Genomic DNA, 20542 nt, shown 5'->3' with positions numbered 1-20542 from the left:
GATCCCTGGAAAACTGTCTTGGGGAAATAAAATGACCTAATACAGTCACAGAGCTTAACTCCTCAGGTTCTATCATTCCTCATTTTCAGTGCAGGATGCTGGGTCCTTGTCCCCATCTCCCCTGTGTGGTATTCTGCACCATCTCTCTGCTTTAACAGACTCTCACATATGTTGCAGTTTGTCGTGAACCCGATGTAATCTCATTTAGAGCAGCTGGATTGATACTGAGTTGTATAGCAGCAGGCGGGAAGGGCATTTGTCCCTTGCATCATTTATTGCCTTCTAACTGTTACATTCCCCCAGGGAGCCATTGCACAAGGCAGCTGAATCACTGAATTGATAAGATGTGATTAGGAGTGTTGATTATTAGGATCTCAGTAACCCTTGCACCCTGGAGATCCTTGAGTTTCTTAAAGGTTGATTAGCTGGAATCACATAGGGACTTTGCCCTTGAGGGAACTCAGGACTCAGAATTTGTTATGCTATGACTTTTTATTTTGCTCCATACAGAGGATAGATGTAGCTATCTCTCTCTCTGTATATAGATATCCAATTTTTATTTTTCTAAATTTTACATACCCTATTTTTGCAGCCTTCTCCCCCATCTCCTTGATCTCCAACTTCTGCATCAGCCTTCCATGGGAAGTGTATTTGGCTGCCTTCTTCTGAAGCACATGCACATTTGCTGTTTGTGTGTTCCGCTCTTGACAGTAGAGATTAATAGGCTTGTTCGGGTGGAGTAGAGGAGAAAAGAAAGGCAGGGGAAGGCCATTTGGCAGTGATGAGTTCCTTGCAGCTCACAGATTTCCTTCCAGCCTTTGCTATCCCATGTAATCTGTTTTACAGCTTTGCAGTTTTGGAGTGGAAAAGGGTAGAATTTATGGTGATGGTTGATTTATAGATTAACAGCAACACCATCTACTCTCAGGCAGATTTGGCAATGCAAGACCCTTTTCTACTGGAAAAAAAAAAAAAGGGATAGAGAAAGAATAGTGATATTCATTAAGAGAAATAAAATGAAAGATAGATAAAGTATGACCAGACAGAGCAGCTTTTCACTCTGCTACCTGTTCTACAACCGTGAGGTGGAAGCTGCTTTGCAACTGGATTTCTAGAGTGAGAATCTGTGTGCATGTTGATTTGCCCAGAGATTTGTGAAAGGTGTGATATATTGAGATGCAGAGTTACATCCCCCTGTAATTCACTGATAAATGAGAGCAAAGCCATGGCAAGTTATTAATACAGCCTTTCAAGCTTCATATACCGCAGTCATTAGTTAATCAATACAAGCCACGCTCTGCTAGTGATTCTCAAACAAGGCTTCCTCTGGACCTGAGAGTACTGTTTGTCCTGCAGGTGGTGCTGTGGCTGAAGGATGATGTAACTCATTAAAGCAGGAATGGTGCACATTGATAATCTGCTATAAAATTCCAGGAGATTGGTGTATTGTAGGGATTGGATTGGTTTTAATGTAGTTAAGTCATCAAACCAAACTATATGGAGAATACAAGCCACAGCTCATGATTAAGGGGATTATCCTCCAAATCAGATGCTTGCAGTTGGAGTAGTGGAAATTTTTAATAGACTTGGATTTTTGTTGTGTTGTAGATTGTTAAAAGGTAATTTTTCCTGATGCAAAGAAGGCATGCTATTCTGGGGAGGTTGGACTTGCATGTTGCCTTTCTTCACTCACTGTTATCTAACTTTGAGAGAAAATGTCATGAAGGTCAAGCCAGACTATTGGATCAATGGGATCAGCTGTGGAAATTGTCTGAAGAGGGACTGTTGCCATGTAAGAATGAGTGCACTGACCTCAGCCTTGGGCTGTTCGTATGCATCTGGTACTCCTCCTTTCACTCAGCTCTACTATGTTTGTGCTTTTTTTTCCTTCTCCCTCCAACTGAAGTCCTTTGCTCTTTCCATTTGTCATCCTTATCCCTGCCTAAATCTACTGCAGAAGACACGTGTTAGTATGTACACTGCCATTTTATTTTTCAGTCTGTGCATTTTGTATCTATTTCCATTGTGTGTGTTCAATTTTGTTTCTTGAAATTTAAAAACTCTTGGAGCTTGGGGCAGCCCATCTACCAGTGGTTGTAGTGAACATAACAAAATGGAGATCCTTCTGATCTGTGGTTCATCTTTATGCTCTTCCATAATGATCTTGAAAGATCTGTGATCTCATTCCTGTGTTTGCAGCTGTGTCTTCAAGTAGGCTCCTGCTCCTCCGATGCAGCGTTCAATGTGTGTGGCTGGTTTTGCCAGCACTAATAATTCATCGCAGCTCAGTAGACCCAGTCTGGATTGAGAGAAGCATGCCTTTGATCCAAGAAGGCTTTCACTGAAAGTCATTCTTGTTTTTTGAAAGAGTCTGCTCAAAGCTCAGGCCTGATTTGAAATGAAGATCTGTGGAAGTCTGACAGGATCACAGATTGATTTTAATAACTGAGCTGTTTGAACAGTGTGCTCTGCTGCTGAAACTAGATGGGAGGGAGATGTGCTTCCATGCTTTGTGTTACTCTTTCAGCCTGATCTTACTTGGGCCATGTGGGAGATTGAGCTTGCAAATTCTGGCTTGGCACGGCCCTGAAAATGGGTTGGTTGGGTGAGGAGGAACCAACCGTGGTACTGCAGAGCTTTGTTTTTATTCACATTTTGTTAACACACTGGCAGACATCACCAGGGATTTTTTTCCCTTTGCACGGCAGAGAAAACTGATGATGGGTGATGCCAAATACAGTACAAGTACAGTTTAAAAGAACAGAAGCCTATAGCAATGGCAGTACTTAAATAGCACTCTGCATTGTTGAGGTGCTGTGTGGCTGATAACTAGTTAATATTCTGAATAATATCTCTGCTGGGGTTCTGGTCACTTTTTTTCAAAGAGGACAGTCAAAGTAGCATGAGAGATCTGGGAGAAGAAATAAAGGAAACTTCACAAAGTGTCACTGATTTTTATCAGATCTTAGCACTTCCATTTTGATGCTGGCTAGTGCATAGGCACTATCTTCAGTGTGGATGTCGCTGGAGCCTGTGACAGTGTGTAGCTTGATGAATGAGGATCATTTTATCTTTGCAACGTTTTTCTCAGAATGGAAAGTGTGCGTAGAGGCATTTCCTCTCTGGCATGAGGGGTTTCCCCATCCAGAGATACCTGTTGTTTCTAAAGAGCCCAAATGGAATCTGCTGCTGCAGGAAGTTCCCGTATCCTTTCCAAAAGCAGCGAGCAGCAGCAGGCAGTGCTCAGGAAGGAGGAGGCAGCTCATATAGGCTGCTTGGTGCCAGATGAGAACATCTGTGATGTCTCTGGTTACCTTTTTTTTTTTTTTTTTTTCCTCCCTTGGTCCTTCAATTATATTTATGTCTCTTTATAATGTAAAGTCTTTGAAGTGCATTTTTTGCTTTTCCTTTAGTACTGGATACTGTAGCAATATAAAGAACCAATGATTAATAATGTGATTACCAGTTTTGGGAAATAAATCTGATGTGAACAGGTTCTTCAAAACAAAGAAGAATGGCAAGAGGATGCATATTACAGTCATTCATTGCCATTGATTTGTATACTAATCGTCGTCTTAGCCAAAAGCAATGTAAATAAATGATTTTATCATGTTTTTCCCAAAATACTTTTTCTTAGTAAAACACCCGCTTCCCACTTACCCATCCACCGCACATAGTAGCAAACCGTGGGTTTATTTTGTACGTGTGGGAGGAGAATCACTCCATTGTGATTTGTAAGCATGTGCTCTGTGCCTGCATTTGTTGCTGCTAAAGCTCACTGGCCTGTTACATCGGTAGTCTTTCCAAGACCAGATGGTTGTTCATATGAAAACTCCTCGTTCAAAGTAGCGTTTAAGAATTGCATTTTAGTTGTGGAAAAAACTCTTATATTTGTTGAATTCTAAATGAGAACAGTGAAATTAGTTAATTGCCTAATGGAAAAAATTCTGTAGCTCAGGTGCCGCTCCTAAAAATTTGTATTGTTTTAAAATCAGAATTTTAAAAAGCTGCTGCCCAGTGTGTTTCTTCAAAATCTGTCTCTAGCTCATGGTAGGCTGTATGATTGACACAAGTTAGCTTTGGCTGTTCCAACAGTTGATCCATAAGGGTTCGGTCTGAAGCCCAGAATGACTAGAAATATTCTGCCTGATGTTATCGGCCAATGAATTTGAGAGTAATTACATGAATTTCAGTTTCTTAGGGGAAGGAGGAGGTTTCCCATCTTGTGTACTGTTCTGTTAGGAGCAAACCTACTTGTCATTTTTCTGTATTGTGCTTGGCAGCAGAGTTGATAATTAGTGATGTTGATGGAGAAGGGATCTTATCATGGGAAATGTGCTACACAGACCTGTTCCGAGCAGGTTTTGTCCTGATTTTCTTCCTGTGTTGGTTCCCAAAGGGTTGCATTTGAGCACCTGTCTGCAGAGCTCATTTCTCTCTCTGCGCTTTAGAAGATGGGCTGATTTGGTGTGCTTGTGTGGTTGTAATCTTGTTCTGTCATTACCCATTTACTCCTTATTATGGTTTTTCGAGCAGATACTCAGAAGCCTCTATGTTTATCTTTCTTCCTATGTGTATTTCAATAAAAATGTCATTATTTGGAGTCATTGACACTGCTGGTAAAAGATACTGAATTCTAGCATCTATTGTCCTGTAAAATGATCCATTAAAGATAAAACTGCAGACACTCAATAAAGGTTTCTTCCTAGGAACAAGAAACTCTCTGATCAGTACAGATCTTATCTCTAGAGCACGTGTTTACATTCTTGAGGTGAAGGAACTGCAAGAGAAGGGGATGGATGAGAGAGGCCAGAGATTTATTTATTTATTTATTTTTCTTTCCGACTGGCTATTGTGAGAAGTGAATGTGCATGCTTAAAGCAAATTCACTGCTGGATAACCGCGTACTGATGAGGAGAAGAAATGGGGTTGATTGCTGTCTTTTTAACAAACTGAGGGGGAGAAAGGGATGACCACAGAGGGTAGGGAGCTGAGGGTGCTGTCCTCCAAGAAACAATCGGTTCTTGGTGTTAAATGCCTTATTTTCAGACAGGTTTCAAAACCAACTTAAAGAATAGGGCAGAGTAATTTCTAGAGCTCTAGTTTGACGCTCCTAGATATCACATTGTAATTGTCTAAACGTTAAGTCTTAGAACCAGGATATGGACTGCAGATGAGGGACTCCCCAGTTTGTAGAAGCGGCTCTTAATGGTTTCTATTGGGCGATAAGTGACAGACTAAGGGATTTTTAATTTATTCATTGGCTTTGGTAGCACTGTTGCAGTCATGGGAGCTAAAGATTTTGAGGGTTAGAGCTCAGATTATGCATTTATAGACAACTTTGTCTTAGACAGATTGGAATAATAGCTCTTTATTCTGCTCATCACCACTGGAAGTAGGTTGGCATTTGTGTCTTCAAAGGGTCAATAGTTTTGGCACAACTAAATCTGCTTTGAAGACAGATAACTAACCCCCTGTATGACACATGTTCTTAGATATTTTAAATGTACTCCTCAGTTTTTCTTTCTTTTCCTTATTTCAGTAATTATAGCATGTTAAACTGTGTGGGCCCTGTTTGGCCAGACCTTGTGCAGACACTGTGAAATTAACTTTCATACCTTCTAATGTGAATCGAGTGAAATGACATTTCTGAAGCCTTGCAGCTGAACCTCCTGCCCATGGTACCCAAGTTCTACTAGAAATTAGATGCATGAGGCTTAATAATGTAGTAGTTGCTTAATTGTTCTGTTTTGGTGGAGAAGATGCTGGATATGACGTGCGAGGTGGGGAAGCAAGGCATTGTAACAAACAAAATCAGTGTGTGTGTCACAACTGTATCAGGTAAAGGTCTCAGAAGCTTTGAGAAACTCTTGACCTAAGGGATAGGATGCTCTGGTGCTCTGTCAATGCTAATGACAGCTCCAGCTGAGAGCAGTGCCTCCTAAACTGGGGGGGAGGGTGGGGTTGGGAAGGTATGGGGGGGGGGGGGAATGGTGGGGCGGGTCTGAGTGGTTGAGGATTGCCTGAGGCAGGAATGCTTTGTTACAGATGAAATTTTTAATAGCTTTGAAGACAAAATTGAACATACCCTGTTGCTTTGACGAAGCAGCCTTGAGCTCAGAATCTGAGCTAGTCTGGAAGGTCCCTAAAGGAGATCTGATGCTGTAAATGGTGTCATTGCGGTAGTGAATTCCTCATTGTGTCATTTTTTTTTTAATGGCTTCTAAACTGATCTTTGCATCCTGGGATGGTCAGTGTACTCTCTTTATTTACTGACACATTCATTTAATTCTTAACTCACAAGACATTTGCTTATTTATTTTCATTGTTTCTGATAATAATTCTAAGCCATTAGAGGGGAAAATTGTATTCAAAAATGCTGTTTCACACTTTATTTGTTTGATGATTTAGAGCAATAGAAAATAGCACATTTGCTGGCTTTTATAGTCTGACAATTATCCACGTCCATCAAACCATTCCAGGGGAATAGACAAAACACCAAGAAAATTACACTATTAATGACATCCTTTATGGCAAATAGGAAAGATGCGTTGTATTAAGGGTGAAAAGGGGACTGTCCGGTTACACCTGGTACTTGTTAACAATAGCAAACTACCGGTGTTTGGAAATCACAGAAACACAGAATGGTTTAAGTTGGAAGGAACCTTTAAGATCATCTATGATTATGGTTATCTTACACATTTGTAGCTTTGGGGCATGCACCTTCTAGACCTGTGATTTCTGTGTGTGGTAACTACAAGCAGCATGAGGTTTGAGGGATCCTCAAGAACTCAGATTATGGAAGTAGAGGTCAGTTATGCTAGAATTTAAGTTTTGTGAAACAAGTTTGGAAGCTGAGAATTTTTCATGTAGAGCAGCAAAGTTCCATTTTTGTAGAAGTGATATTTAATCTATTTCAGGAACCCACTCTTGTTTTAGTAGAAAGTGTAGGAAAAGGTAATTTAGAAGAATCAGTATATTACTTTCAGATTGTTGACTTCAGGGTAAGATGATATTTGAGTCATATAGCTATAACGATTTTTTATCTTGAGACTTTTTTCTGTTCTGTAAATCGTTTGTTCCCTGGCAAAGCAGCAAGATGTTATTCATGTTGTAATCCCATAGGCTGCAGCATGGCAGATTTCAGGTGGTTTGGCCCTTTCTTGGTTTGTTTGCAAGCTCAGTTTCTTGCAAGTTTGATATGCCTTAAGACAGTGGCTGCTTTAGCACTGTTTACGTAGACATAGCTTTGTTGGGGGACCTGCTGAACCAGAAGGGACAGACGCTATGCTTGAAGCGTTGGCTCAAGGTCAGCATTTTTGGCACTGTTGTATATTTTGTTGGCAGCTGCAGATGTTTTCTCTGAAGCATAAGTAGTCTACAGAAAGAGAGTTATTAATAAAAGCTGTTAAAATATTTATGCTGCCACTATCAATTCCCTTTATTTTTATGACTGTTTGGGATGACAGAAAATCCTTGCTTCATCTTTGCTGTGGTTATAAAGAAGTGTCTACTGAAGGCTGAAGCAAAGGTAGGTCTGCAGTACTCTTAGTTCAGTTCTACCTGGGCAGATGGATGTCAGAAAACTGCTTGTGTCAACTGTGATGAAGTGTCGGGTAGCTGTCAGTCTGATATTCTCAAGTTGAGATCTTTACTGGATATTACAGTCTATTTCTGGCCAATTGATGCAGAAGTCTAAGTGGCATTTTTCTTGTATTTAGGTGCTTTTCCTACTCTTTCCACAACTTTGCGTTGTGCCTATATGCTACGGCCTTAATGGGACAGAGAAAGGAAGCAGTTTTATGTGTGTTTTTTTCTTTTTCCTTCAAGTTTTTGATGGGGTGGCTTTTGGTTTTGGTGTCTTCCAGAGGAAACTTCTCTTAGTATGGGTCTGGGGTACTAAAGGAAAAAGAACACTCCTATTTGCTGAAAAAAATCTTGAAGTTTCCTGAGCGATGTCTACAGAAAAGGAAGTCAATGGATATAGTGAAGCATAGTCTTTCCAGCTCTCTCTGGAATTAAAATGCTTTATTGATGTAAGCCCCAACCTATGGGTGCAGGAGGGTCAGTAACAAAGGGTATTGAACATCATTGCTTTGTCAGTTCCTTCTGTGAAGGACCTTGTCCCTAATAAGTGTCTGGCCACATTTTATAGTGAGAATATAGGATGCTGCAATGAGATTGTACACAAAAGCCACCCCTTCGTGGGTGCTTGCATGCTCAATTACAGTGCTCCTTTGCAGCAATTTCTGATCTTTCCATGTCGCCTCCATTGTTATTCTACCTTGTAATCAATCACTTTATGTCTGATCCCATAAAGCTAGCTCACTCGATCTGTGCAGTGCTTGCAGAAGGCTTCTGTTTCTATTCCTGGTTTTAAGTAGCAGCCCAAATTCTCTCTTTATTGCTTATCTTTACATAAATCAGTCGGATCTGTGAGTATAACTTAAAATAGAATTTGACTTACTCCTAATTCTCTTCTGCAGTTAACTTTGTGAATTCTGAAGAATAAATTTACAAGAAAGTGTAGACTCTGCTTCCTAAATGACTTGGACCAAACAAAAAAAAATTAGTTTATAAATGTGGAGTCAGCTATTCCCAAGAGGCTGTTCTGTGGTAGGCTATTCTGATCTGCATATTATTACATATACTTCATTTTTAAAAGCTGGAAATTCCTCCTCTCTCACTGGTTCCTATCCAAGCAAGTCCCTTTTCTCTGTCTCTCCATGGACTATTCTCCAAAGCTCAGCTTGGCTTTTTGCAGTCTGCAGTTGCAGATAACGCAGTAACAATGTTCCAATATATTAGACTTTTAACGTCCTCAGGATTCAATTAATCTTATCTTTACAACTCCCAATTACAGACACTAATTAAGTGAAGGTTGCATTGTAGACTGGGGATATTACATTAATCACCAGCAGCCTTGTAGCCATAAATTAGTTCTTTCCCAATCCTTTAGCTTTTTTCCCACAAGGACTGGAATGTCTCATTTCCCTGTTTTAAGGGACATTAATCCCACAAAGGAGCTTTGGATCAGGATTAGTTTTATCACGTTTATGTAAGTGATAAATTGTCTTTGTAAAATGAAAGCTCCTAGCTTTGTCCCAGACAAATGAAATTGAATTGTTTGATAATTATACAATTTAAGGCACTGTCAGACTTTGGTCAGAGTATGCTGGGAGCCTGTTGCTGTATTTATTATTTTATAAGATTAGGTGGTACATAGTGTTTTCCCTTAGATTTTTTTAAGCCATCAGTTTAAATCGGCTTAATGTCTAAATCTTAGGGCATCCTATGTAGGATTTCTTTCCTTTGTTATCCTTTCTAACCTGCAAGGATCAGATAAGGTAAATTTTTGTAACATGCAAAAGCAATTTGGGATATGACTTCTATCTATTTTTCCTTACATTGTAGATAAACTTTTGACTTGAAAATTGAGAAGACTGGCAGGAAGTCCTCTAAACGCATTGTTTTTTCAGAGATTCTATCAGAAGAACAACAATACGCTTTACGTGTTGTTGAGATCATGCAGCTGCCTGCTTACATCGTCCCATTTTCAGCTTGTTGTAATGAGATGTGATGCTTTTGACAACTTTATTGAAGATAATAATAACTCATTTTTTTATTATTAACATTGTGCAAAAGTTATATAGGTGGTAATAAATATATTTTCAAAACTCTCTCATGTTGTTATGAAAAAAGGTATGACAGCCATATTTAATTTGATGCAGTATGTAAACAACAATTTAACAAATTCCACTGGCATTATTATTTGTGCCATCCTTTTAAAGATGTTTGGGTATATCGTCGTGTTCAGTCACATCATGACCTGAGTGTGTAAAGTCTTAAATACTTGATTTTTCCTTCTGTGAATACCGAGGCGGTGTAACTTCAAAGGAGTAAGGTAACTGAGATCTTCTGGGTGGAGATCACAGAAGGATATCTCAGTATTGTGTGACTTGAGGCAGTTGATTGTTTTTCCTGAATTATATTCAGTACTTTGCACCAGCACAAAACAAACACAGGACTCACAGGACAAACATCTCTTCTCAGTGACATTCTTTTGTACACTTTTTACTTCTGATCACAGAAAACTGTCTTTTAAAAATGTAGAAATAGTTCCATGCATTCTTTAATGTGTTTTTCCTCTGAAGACCACACTTTTTCCATCCACCTCTTCAAGACATTTACCTAACAGTTTAATTCTGCTCATTTCAAATCAGTCAATGCAATCCCGCTCGAATACAAGTATTGGCTGCTTTGGCTGTTATGAAAAGTATTTACTTTTTGAAGAAAATCAGAAACAATTTGCACGCTTGTCTTTGAAAAAATGTTCATCCTCACTCCCTGTAGATGTCAGTGCACACAGGTCCTCCTTCACACCTTCTCAGCCCATCTGGAATTTTTTATGTCTTCGTCATTAGCACAGCCTCGTGAGTTTCTTTTGCATGTATCCTTCCTGCAGAAAACAAGGCTGCTGTTCCCTATGCTGACTGATTTCTGTTGCGCTGTCAGTTTGTCACCTCTGTTCTCCTCACACCTTATGAGGCTTGAGATGGTGTTTTTTAAAAAGTGGCAGGAAAACCTCATGCGTTGTGTAACACGTTTAAGGGCTTTACTGAGATACTGACTTTCCTCCTCCTTTTGTTCCAATGTGTTACCAATACCTTTCAGACTTCTGAATCTTTGCTTACGTTTTGAGACATTATTGTTAGGGTGCTGTGCTAAAAGTTATTACTACCATTGTTTTTAGTTTTTTTCACTGTTTTTATGTTGTAGTGTGATTATTTTTTTTTCTTCTCTGTTAACTTTGCCCTAGGTATGCCATACCTCCAGAACATGGCAAGAGATTGGAACGCTTGGCGAAAGGTAAGCTTGGCTTCTTCCTGTGTTAATGCTGTTTGGATAAATACATGGATATGTACTTAGTGAAAACGAAAGCATTCCAGAAGAGGATCCAACCCTTAATTTTACAATGCGTTTGTAAAGAATTTTAAGATTTATAAAGAATTATTTTGAACTGACTGCTATAATTTACTCTTGAAAGAGCTGCTTGATGAACCTACATTGATGGAATAGCCTCAGAGTCACAAACCTTGTCATGTCAGAAGTGCTTTGTACAGTTCTTCATAGTGCAACTGTTTTCTCAAAATGTGTCTTCTAACACACCATGGCCCTAACTAAAATTGGTGGAAACAGCTTGATTTTCAAAGCATCGAGACCATGCAGGGGAAATGGAGTTCATCATGCATCTCTGTAGGAGGTTTGTGACAGTGTGGTGAGAACTCTGTTGTTCCAGTTCGGTGGTGTGCAGTCTGTGAAGTGTTGGTGATGATTCCATGCCGTACACGCACTCTGCTGGGAAAAGGTGTGCTAAAAACCATTATTTCTTCCTGTGTTATAAATGTTATGTATATAGTATTGGCAGATTACTTTAAATCTTATTTAAGCAAATTCAACAACAGCACTCATGGAGAACAGCTAGTGGAGTTCTTTCCTCCCTCTACGACGACACACAGCGTTGTTGGTGGCATTCCTTTCCAGCCTCATCCTCCATCATCTTTTCAATACAGTAAAGTCCATCTCAAAGAGCAGGGCTAGCTTGGGCTGTGATAAATTTCCCCCAGGCTGTTGTAATTCTTGACTTTACAAATGCCAGCCTCAGCTGCCCAAAGACGTGTGTGCAGTTCTTGCCTAAGTACCTGCCAAGGTCATCCTGCGAGCAGCAGGCATGGACATCAGCATTTTGTCTTTGACGCTTCTGGTTTCCAATTGGTAATGGTGGCAGCTTCAGGAAAGATGACTGACTGCAGAAATACATGCCTTTACTTGTTGATGTTTTATTTGTGCTTTGTTCCTGTTCTTTATATTCGCAAATGTTCTAAGTGCCGCCTGGACAAAAAAAAAAAAAAAAAAAGCCAGTGTTTTGGGATAATTAACTCAAAATTTACGTATTCCATCCTCAGTGAGGTGTACTCTAATGATTTAAATCTGTTGTTGAAGATAATGCAGCAAAAGCACTGTTGTGCTAAGAGTGGCAGGAAGATCTGGAAGGCTGTATTCTGATGCTAAGGAGTAATAGAAAAACAGTAGGTTTTCATAGTAATGGCATTTCTTGCTGACAGTCTGACATTCTGGTGACTGTTTCATACTTGTAGAAAAAAGAATAAAATTTTGAAGCACAGCGGAGGTTGACACTGTGTAAACCAGACACGTTATCCACGATCTCATCTTTATTTTGAGCTGGTTCTTTTATTTTGCTTAGTACCTTTTGGAAATTGGGATGAATAATGTCTAAAAACCACAATGAAGCAGTGTTACTGCTTGGGCATCCTCCCCGTCCTATGCATCAGTGGACTATACTATGAAGATGTTCTCTCTGGAAAGATGAGCGTGCAATTAATATGGAAAATGAATAACTGAGCTGTAAATGGGCTCGCTGAGAGAGTTATGGAGTCCATGGAGAGAATGTTAATGTGTTGCCATGTTATTGGTGCTAATCACTTAAAATGTGCTGCTTTATTAGTAGCTTTAGTGAGAGCTACATAAACTGTGCATTAAAAAGAGGAACTGCAGAGAAGGGCAACAAACTAGGCAGCAGACAGACATCACTTTAATGTAAATGCTTTTAGTACAAAAATATAGGAAAACCTGGAATCTGGTAATTCTTTTCACTTTCTGAAGTCCCTGCCATTATGTCCCATCTATTAGTTTTGTATCCTGAGCTTGGTTGCTTTTTTAATTTTCTTTCTTTCTCTAAGTTACATTGGTTTTTTATCCCATAAACACCATTTGTTAATTGAATCACCTGCATGGAGTGAAACACATGGTCTTGAATACCATGTTCTTACAGTCTAGCTGATGGTTTTGGGAAGGAAGTGTTCACATCAGGATGTTTGGTTTTACCCCAATGTTAATATTTTTAATTATTTGTGGTTTGTTTTGACTCAGTGTGAATCTTGTAGCTATGGTGAAACTTGCGCTTTGTACTGCTGAGATGCTGAATTAAATCATAGTGTCTCTGCCTCTGACCTCTGTGGCCAATGAATGAGTGTCCCTCCTTCCACTACACTGTAGTGGTTATGTTTTGTTTTGTTTCTTTCTTTTTGACTGAATATTAACATCTGCATGCTTATTTCTTTCTTTTCTTTAGGCTGGTATGTAGGGCAGATCGTTCTGGAATCGTATGATAACAGTTGTGTTACTTTCCCAGGAATAATATAGCTGCCCATCAGAGAAGGTATAAAAAGGACATCTCAGTATGGAGTAGATGGTGCATGCTTGTCAATTTTTCCTTGTCCATATTAAGAAAAAGGTTTGTTCGGACTACAGCCAAAATTGGAGACAGCCAGGTTCAGTTTCTTAATTTGTTAGGGATTTACTGAGATTTTGGCCAAGTTGTGTATGCTCAGATATGCAAGACTAGATGCTGACTCTCATTGTGAATGGAATTAACACTTATGTGTCTCAACATTCAAGTCTTTTTCACAAAATTTATGTGGTATTTGAAACAATGAGGCATGTGCTAATTATTGACATCTGTAGTAGTATGCCTGTTGCTTCGATCTGCGTAAAATATTTAGGCAGGTTTTCATTTTGTCACCTTGTCGCTGATTAAATAATGACTTGATATAATATTCCTGAAGTGATAGTCCTGTTTGTAATGTCTCTACAGGATTTTTTCCTGGAAGCTCTCAGGGATGTGATGCTTTCCTCCGTCACAAGATGACCCTCATTTCACCCTCAATCTTGAAGAAGTACGGTATTCCTTTTGACCGGGTATGTACAGAAGAGGCTTTGAGGATGCTGGCAAGTTGCTGAGATGCACAAACTACGACACCCCTCTTTTGAGGCAGCAGTTCTCTGCAGCTGGTCAGGAGCAGTTTGATGCATGTCCTATGGCTTATCAATAGGCAGCACAACTCTCAGGTAGCTCTTCAACAGTCTTAAGTTTGTTTGTTTTTTTTTCCTGGATCCCTTGTGAACCAAAAACTGGAGTTATACATGCAGATTCTCTGTTGTGAAAGCATTCTATATCTACACAGAGCCAGTAAGGATCCGTCTGTTTCTTAAGTCCTTTTATTTGAAAAGAGAGTCCATGTTTATTTGGTATGATCATTTTAATGTGCTTATTCTCAAAGGCTTTAGGCAAGAAGTAAATCTCCTCAGCCAAGCAAGGATTTTGTGAAGATTCAATCAAGCGGTTACTGCTTCTGTGTGTTGCCAGTATACAAAGCTCTTGTCCTGCCAGAATGGTTAAGGACAGTGTTTGTGGGCATGATACTGTCAGGGTGCAAAAAAGGGAAGTGAGTTGGAGGCACTGCAGATCTAACCCCAGTGGAAGTGTCAAAGAGTGCCCTATTTAAACTGATTTCATCCTTCCTCACTTCTCTTGCATCATCAGCTCTAGATATTGTGGCCTTTTCTTACTTTTTTTTAAGTAAGAACTCTTGAGTTCTGATCATTTTTTAAGCATGGTTTTGCTAGAGTTAGTCCACCGGAGATGAAGTACAGCACCTATTTGATGGTCATAGTGATTCTTTGAGATAAAAGTTTTGTGCTCTTTTATAGCATAAAAATCATGAATTCATTCAGTTTAGTGCTTCAGAAACTGTTTCATTTTTCCTAGTGGAAGGCTATGATGAATGAAGTTTGAAGTGTAATTATCTGGCTTGTCAGATGAGCTCACTGTGTAGTAGAGACTTGCAGAAAGCCACGTGTGGTGCTTATGGTTCAATATCAGTGGCTACATTTGGCCTAGTTTGCACATTATGATCGATATTAAATTGTTCTTAGGGATCAACAAACCATTTTTTCTTGTAATTCTGTCTGTTAAACTGTATGGTATACAGGTATTGGACCAGAGAGATTATTGCATTACAAAGGAGAAATGAAATAAAGAGCTTACCTGTGTCCTGGGCTTGCAGAAGGGCTCCAAGAAGAGTGATCTCCAGATAGAGATCCTTCCTCCTTGGGAGTCAGCCCTCAAATGGGGTCTAGGACCCTTCCGGTCACTCAGGTGAAATTGTGTTCACCTGTGCCCCTGCAGCTGACTCAGCACTTGCCTCAGGTGGTCAATCAGAGGTTCAGGCCATGATTCAACAGTTCCCATACATAAGCCTAAAGTCCAAATGTGAAAACATTGTTATCTGCTACACATGGTTGAAAATAATAATGAAAATATCTTACGTTGGGATCTGATATTTTTTTTTTTGGTAGAATTTTAACTTTACAAATTTCAGGAAAGTTGATGAGTAGGTTGAAATATGGGTAGCATCTCAGTGTAATACATAGTTGCCCCTGTGAGGAGGGACTTGATAGAAGGGGGTTGAGCAGAACCTAAGAAGGGATCACTGCTTGCTTACATTTAGATCACCGCTTATCTAAAGATGCTGAAAATAGTAATTAAAAATTCCTGTTGGTGCTCATCAGACATTGTAAGTGAAGTTTGTTGTGCAGACCCCTGTTGGTATCCAATCCTCCTACGAAATAGAAGAGAATAGGAAATGGGAATTAGTTTCTGCCACTTCACTGCCCAAACATGCTTGAATGGTTGTGGGAAGACAGAATGTGGAGGAATTTCTTGTGAGATTTCAAATATTTGAATGCTGTAGGTGGGCATATTTTTCTTTGGAGTGACACTTTGTTTGCTTTTCCATGTACCTGGAAAGTGGCATCGATTAGTTGATTATATATACTAAGTAATTTCTGATCAACAGCCAAGCAAGAGGAGCAAAAGAGTTTGTAACAGAGGAAAGCTTTTCTATCTAGCTTATTCCAAGACAGCTTTACTGAGCTGTTTGGTGATGATGTTTGGGATATGAAGTTCTTTGATATGGAGGGAATTTCTGATTTGTTGCCTGATTTAAAAAAAAAAAAAAAAAGTCTTTTCCCAGTTAGCTAGGCTTCCCACTGTGAATCTTGTGATATGGGGAAGGAAGGTGTTTTGTAGGTTCACCTCTGGTGCCTCCTTCATACTGAGTATTAAAATGTGTGTTACCTTAATTATAAGAAACTTATTTTGTGTACAGATTTTTGTTTGTTTCCTTTGTATGTGTTTGGCTTCTGTGTTTGTTTGTTTTCTCCCCCCAGAAATAGAGGCCAATGCATGCAATGAAAAACAATATTACTGTCAAAAACCAAACTTGTTCTTTTTATTTTTTTTTCAAGAAGGGGTATTGTTAACATCTCCCTTGAGGAAATATAATTCCTCATCCTGTTTTACAGAATGTGGGGTACTAAATGTGGGTTTTTTTTTGGTGTGTGTTTCTAAATTCTCTGTTTTCTATGGCACTCACTGGAAGGGTGTTTTTAAATGTGAAGGGGAGGAGGACATCTCTTCAGTCAGAGCAGTCCATATCTGAATAATCCCTATCCTGAAATACCAGATTTTGATGGAGGATTGCTGTTATTCAGGAACAGGGAATGTGTGCCACTTCTCTATAGAAATAGAGATAGGATCCCTTCATCTATATTTCTGGCAGATTTCAGTGAAGTGAATAAGCACGCATTTATAAACCTCTATAATGGTATTTACTTCTGGAAAGACAGAAGCAGATCAATACTGGGGCTTTTTAATAATTAAAACTGTGTATTTCTATAATCTCGTATTGATTTCTCCATTTATTCTGCAAGAGCTTGCAGAAGTCAGTAAATTTAGGCTTTTCTCCATGAGTGGCAGTTTGTGCTGGCTTTTCTTCAATAGTTATTACTTTTCTGCATGGCCTATCCATCATCTCGAGTGCTTTCTAATTTATTGTAGGGATAATGTTGACAGCAGCGACATGGAGGACATACGCTGTGGGCTTGAAATGAAGACACCAGGATGTAGATGTTGTGACAGAAACATTATCTTGCCATTTTCTGAAGTTAGCAATCTACTGCTGTGCATTGATGTATGGAGGGGTGGGAGGGGACGCGCTGTGCGGCTGCAGGCTGCGCTTCAGCAACCCTCATCTGGAAGCTTTTGTGCTATTGAATCTTGCATTCATTTTCTCTTTTTGTACTCTGCTGATGTTCATAGTGTGAACAAGTTTGGGCTCGGTTGAGTGCGCCAGTGGTTTAATTTCTGATAACATTTTCTGTTTGGTCCTATCCCTGTGTTTATACGTGGAAGTTCTTTGAAGGCTCTATAGACACCGGACTGCTGTGTTGTGGTTTAGTGCCAGTGGTAAATAACCCAAATGTTTTACGAAAGCTTTGTCAGCCCTTCTGGTTTAGAAAGACAGGAAGGTCAGATTTTGCCTTATTTCTGATCTGTTGAAGGGAGGAGATCTCACCCTGTGCTTTGGGAAGCTAGCAGGATGACCTGGTTATGCTGCTGCCATTTGTTCTTGCCTTGCCAAACAAGTACATTCCTTCCCCAGTGTTTTCTCTTTGCAGGCTTTTAAAAGGTGATTTTCTAGAAGTACTGGGAATCATTTGGCCTCTGATTACAGCTGTAATCTGCGGTTTTCAATCCTTTTACTTATTTTCATCTTAATTTTACTCAGGTAGACAAATGGCAGGCTCAGATTTTTTAGGTTGACTTATGAGTAAACAAATGAGAATGAGAATGATAAACATGTAAGTGGAGAAATAAATACAGGGAAAGGTATCGTGTATTTCAGTCGGACACTGCAGCAGAGAGTGAGTGTGTGGGCAGGAAACGCAGCCTGTTTGGCCCCACTTGCATGGTGTGGGAGTGTAGGTACGAACTTAACTAGGGATGAAGTGACAGCAAACAAAAGTGGATCTTCTGGAATGCTGCAGCTTGGGAACCTTTTAGTAACTGGGGCCTTTGTCTCAAGAGTTAAGATCTTGTGGCAGCTTCTGTCTTTTGTACTGTCTATTTTCACCAGTAGAACTACTTCAGTATTTCTGCAGTTAAGAAGAAATTGCTATAGGTATAGCCAAGAGCTGGCAGTGACTGTTCTGCCTTCTTGCTGAGAGAGGTTTAATGAGGAGGATTTAACTCTGTCTTCAAAGTGCTGTTTCTGCTCATCTGATGTAGGTTGTTCTTTTATTTCTGTTTTTCAGATCACCCAGGAAGCTGGAGAGTTTATGATTACATTTCCTTATGGTTACCATGCTGGCTTCAATCATGGCTTCAACTGTGCTGAGTCAACCAACTTTGCCACGTTGCGTTGGATTGATTATGGAAAAATGGCAACCCAAGTAGGTATCCGTTTGGATGAGAGGTTACTTAAAACCACAAGCTCATAACTAATGACTGGGCAGGGGACTTGTCCTTTTGAAAAAACTGAAAATGTTCTTGTTTTGAAAACATACTCTTTCATTGATCCATGTTATTGTTTTATTCCTGTTGATAATTCAGGTCATTTTGAGGGCATACTAATGTCTTTCTTGAATGCTGAATGTACATACGCCTTGTGGAGAGGTGGTTTTGAAACTAGATGGTTGGGATTAGTTTTCTAAAGCATCCAAACTGCATTTCAGAGTGACTGATGTAGCTGAATACAGTTCCTTGGGTATACGTGTTGAAGGAGAGAGGATAAATTAGAGACATCTTAAACTTTCATAGGAGTATACTAATAACCTGGACATTTTTAAATTTCTCTAACAAATGCACAGTACAAAAGGTCTCTGTCATGTCTGGAGAGGAGAATCATGGTGGAATGACTCTGTGGCTATTTCATCAGATTTCTTGCATGTTTGTGTTACTTTTGACAGTTCTGAAGGCAGTGACAGTTTTCCATGACAGCATGCCTACTACATTATCTAGTTTTCTTAAATCTGAACTGCTAGCAGCTATGGGCCTACATTTCACACAGATTAATGTGTTTTGGTTTTTTTTTTTAAGCTTGCTTTAAATGGGTTTGTGTTAACGTATTGATGTTTTTGGTACATTAGATGTGGTGCAGTGAGGTATAACTGCTTCATGAGTTTTTAAATTGAGGATCAGTTTTGCACAATCTTTGGGAAATGATAGCCGTGGGGTAGGAGCTTAAAATTAGCACAGATGCTCCTTTCCAGAAAGGCGGACTTAGTTTTCATTCTACAATAACATTTATATCATCATCTGCAGTTATTTTTCTTCCATCAACTCAGCTTGACTCTACATCTTTTATAATGCTGCATCCCTTATGCTTTGTTCTGGGCAAAGACAACTTTGCTGAAGATGCACACCAAGTGCCTCTGTGCTTCAATCTGTGAAACAGTGTAATGCTGCCCTGTTTTCCTTTACTAGGGTTGATATTCTAAAAAAGGTAGATGATTACTGAATGTAGTCATCTTTGCTTTGGGATCCTGGCGTTGTTGACCGTGCTTTCATGAAACATCCATCTTCTTGCTGTAATGTCTTCAGCCATGTTTGACCTAAGCTGAAGCTATCTGTGCAGAATTATATTTAGAAGTGATGAATGTTGTGTGTTAATCAATGCGAGTGGTTGCTTTGTGACTAATGCCAGTCACTGCTTTCTGCTTCTAGAGGCTGGTGCTGTTTCTGGCACTGCAGACAGTAAGGAATCTTCTAGAATCATGGGGGGGGGGGGGGGGGGGGAACAGTGCTGTTTCCTCCTAGTTTTCCTTTTTTGTAAGCAAGCGTAATTAACCCAGCTAGGAAAGGAAGATGGTTGTTACCCCCACAGGAGCCTTTTTTTGAAGCTTTTCCCCTTTTTGTATTTATGTCCTGCTTCAGAAACTGCAGGCAGGCAGTCCTTATCTATAAAATGTCACAGCACTCAGCGTCTGAGAAGCTAGTCACACAGAAAGTAACTTTAGCCCTTTTGGTTACTGAAAGGTGAAGTGTCTGTCTTGTTTCTTTTTAGTAATATTCAGCCCATGGTTTCATGGAGTCTGTTAACAAAGAAATGCGGCATCTGAACTCCCTCCATTTCGAAAATAAATACACAGATTTTATTTCATTTCTGAAACTACGGTGGTGTAAAAGCATCTTCTGTTATGCATGCTGTTGTTTGTGCTGTGAAGTATAAAATACACATATTCACTGTACCAGACAGGTAAAACCTCTAAATTGCTAGCAATGGCAGCTGAAATGATTCTCATAACAGGAAAATTCTCATTCTGAAAAGTCATGCATTTGTCCTCTCTGTCCCTTGCATGTGTTCAAGAATGTGAATCCAGAGTTGGTGTTTGTAATCTTTCTGTATTTCATCAAGGTGGTAGACTAGACTAGGCCACATGGCAGTAGCCGTAGACTACTAGGCCATGTAGAGCAGGAAGAGGGAATCATACATTTGAATTTGTTATGGAGCTACAGGGTTGGTAAGAAAAACCTAGGCCTGTAAGAGGCCTTGAATCACTGTCAAGTGTCTTACACTCAGAAATGACTAAGAAACCTGGTTTGGGGAAAAAAATAAAATAAAAAAATAAAATAAATTGTTTGCTGTGGCCTTGTATACCAGGTTTGTCTGTAGCAAATGGTCGTGGTTATATACCCCTGAAAATTGGCTTTATCATGGAAATTCTGACAGACCTTTAACTACAGTAGTGCCAGCAGGCACCACTCTAACATCAAAAGCAATTTTGGGTTCAGCCATGTGTTTGCAAACAAGTGACATTTGGGAAGTGCAGTTTTAGA

At 39.6% G+C, this 20542-nt stretch overlaps 1 protein-coding gene across 5 annotated transcripts in view; it reads left to right on the top strand.

Moving 5' to 3' along the window:
* The window catches only part of KDM4B (lysine demethylase 4B), a 78128-nt gene that overhangs the window by 17824 nt on the left and 39762 nt on the right, over window positions 1–20542 (top strand). For all 5 annotated transcript variants that reach the window (XM_015300186.4, XM_015300182.4, XM_015300181.4 and 2 more), the window contains exons 6-8: window positions 10820–10869; window positions 13676–13779; window positions 18019–18156. In XM_015300186.4, coding sequence (XP_015155672.3) covers window positions 10820–10869; window positions 13676–13779; window positions 18019–18156 — 292 coding nt within the window. The remainder of the gene's footprint in view (window positions 1–10819; window positions 10870–13675; window positions 13780–18018; window positions 18157–20542) is intronic.

This window comes from Gallus gallus, chromosome 28 (assembly GCF_016699485.2).
Source record: "Gallus gallus isolate bGalGal1 chromosome 28, bGalGal1.mat.broiler.GRCg7b, whole genome shotgun sequence".
NCBI classification, from domain to species: Eukaryota; Metazoa; Chordata; class Aves; order Galliformes; family Phasianidae; genus Gallus; species Gallus gallus.
This window is presented reverse-complemented; position numbering and strand designations above follow the sequence as displayed.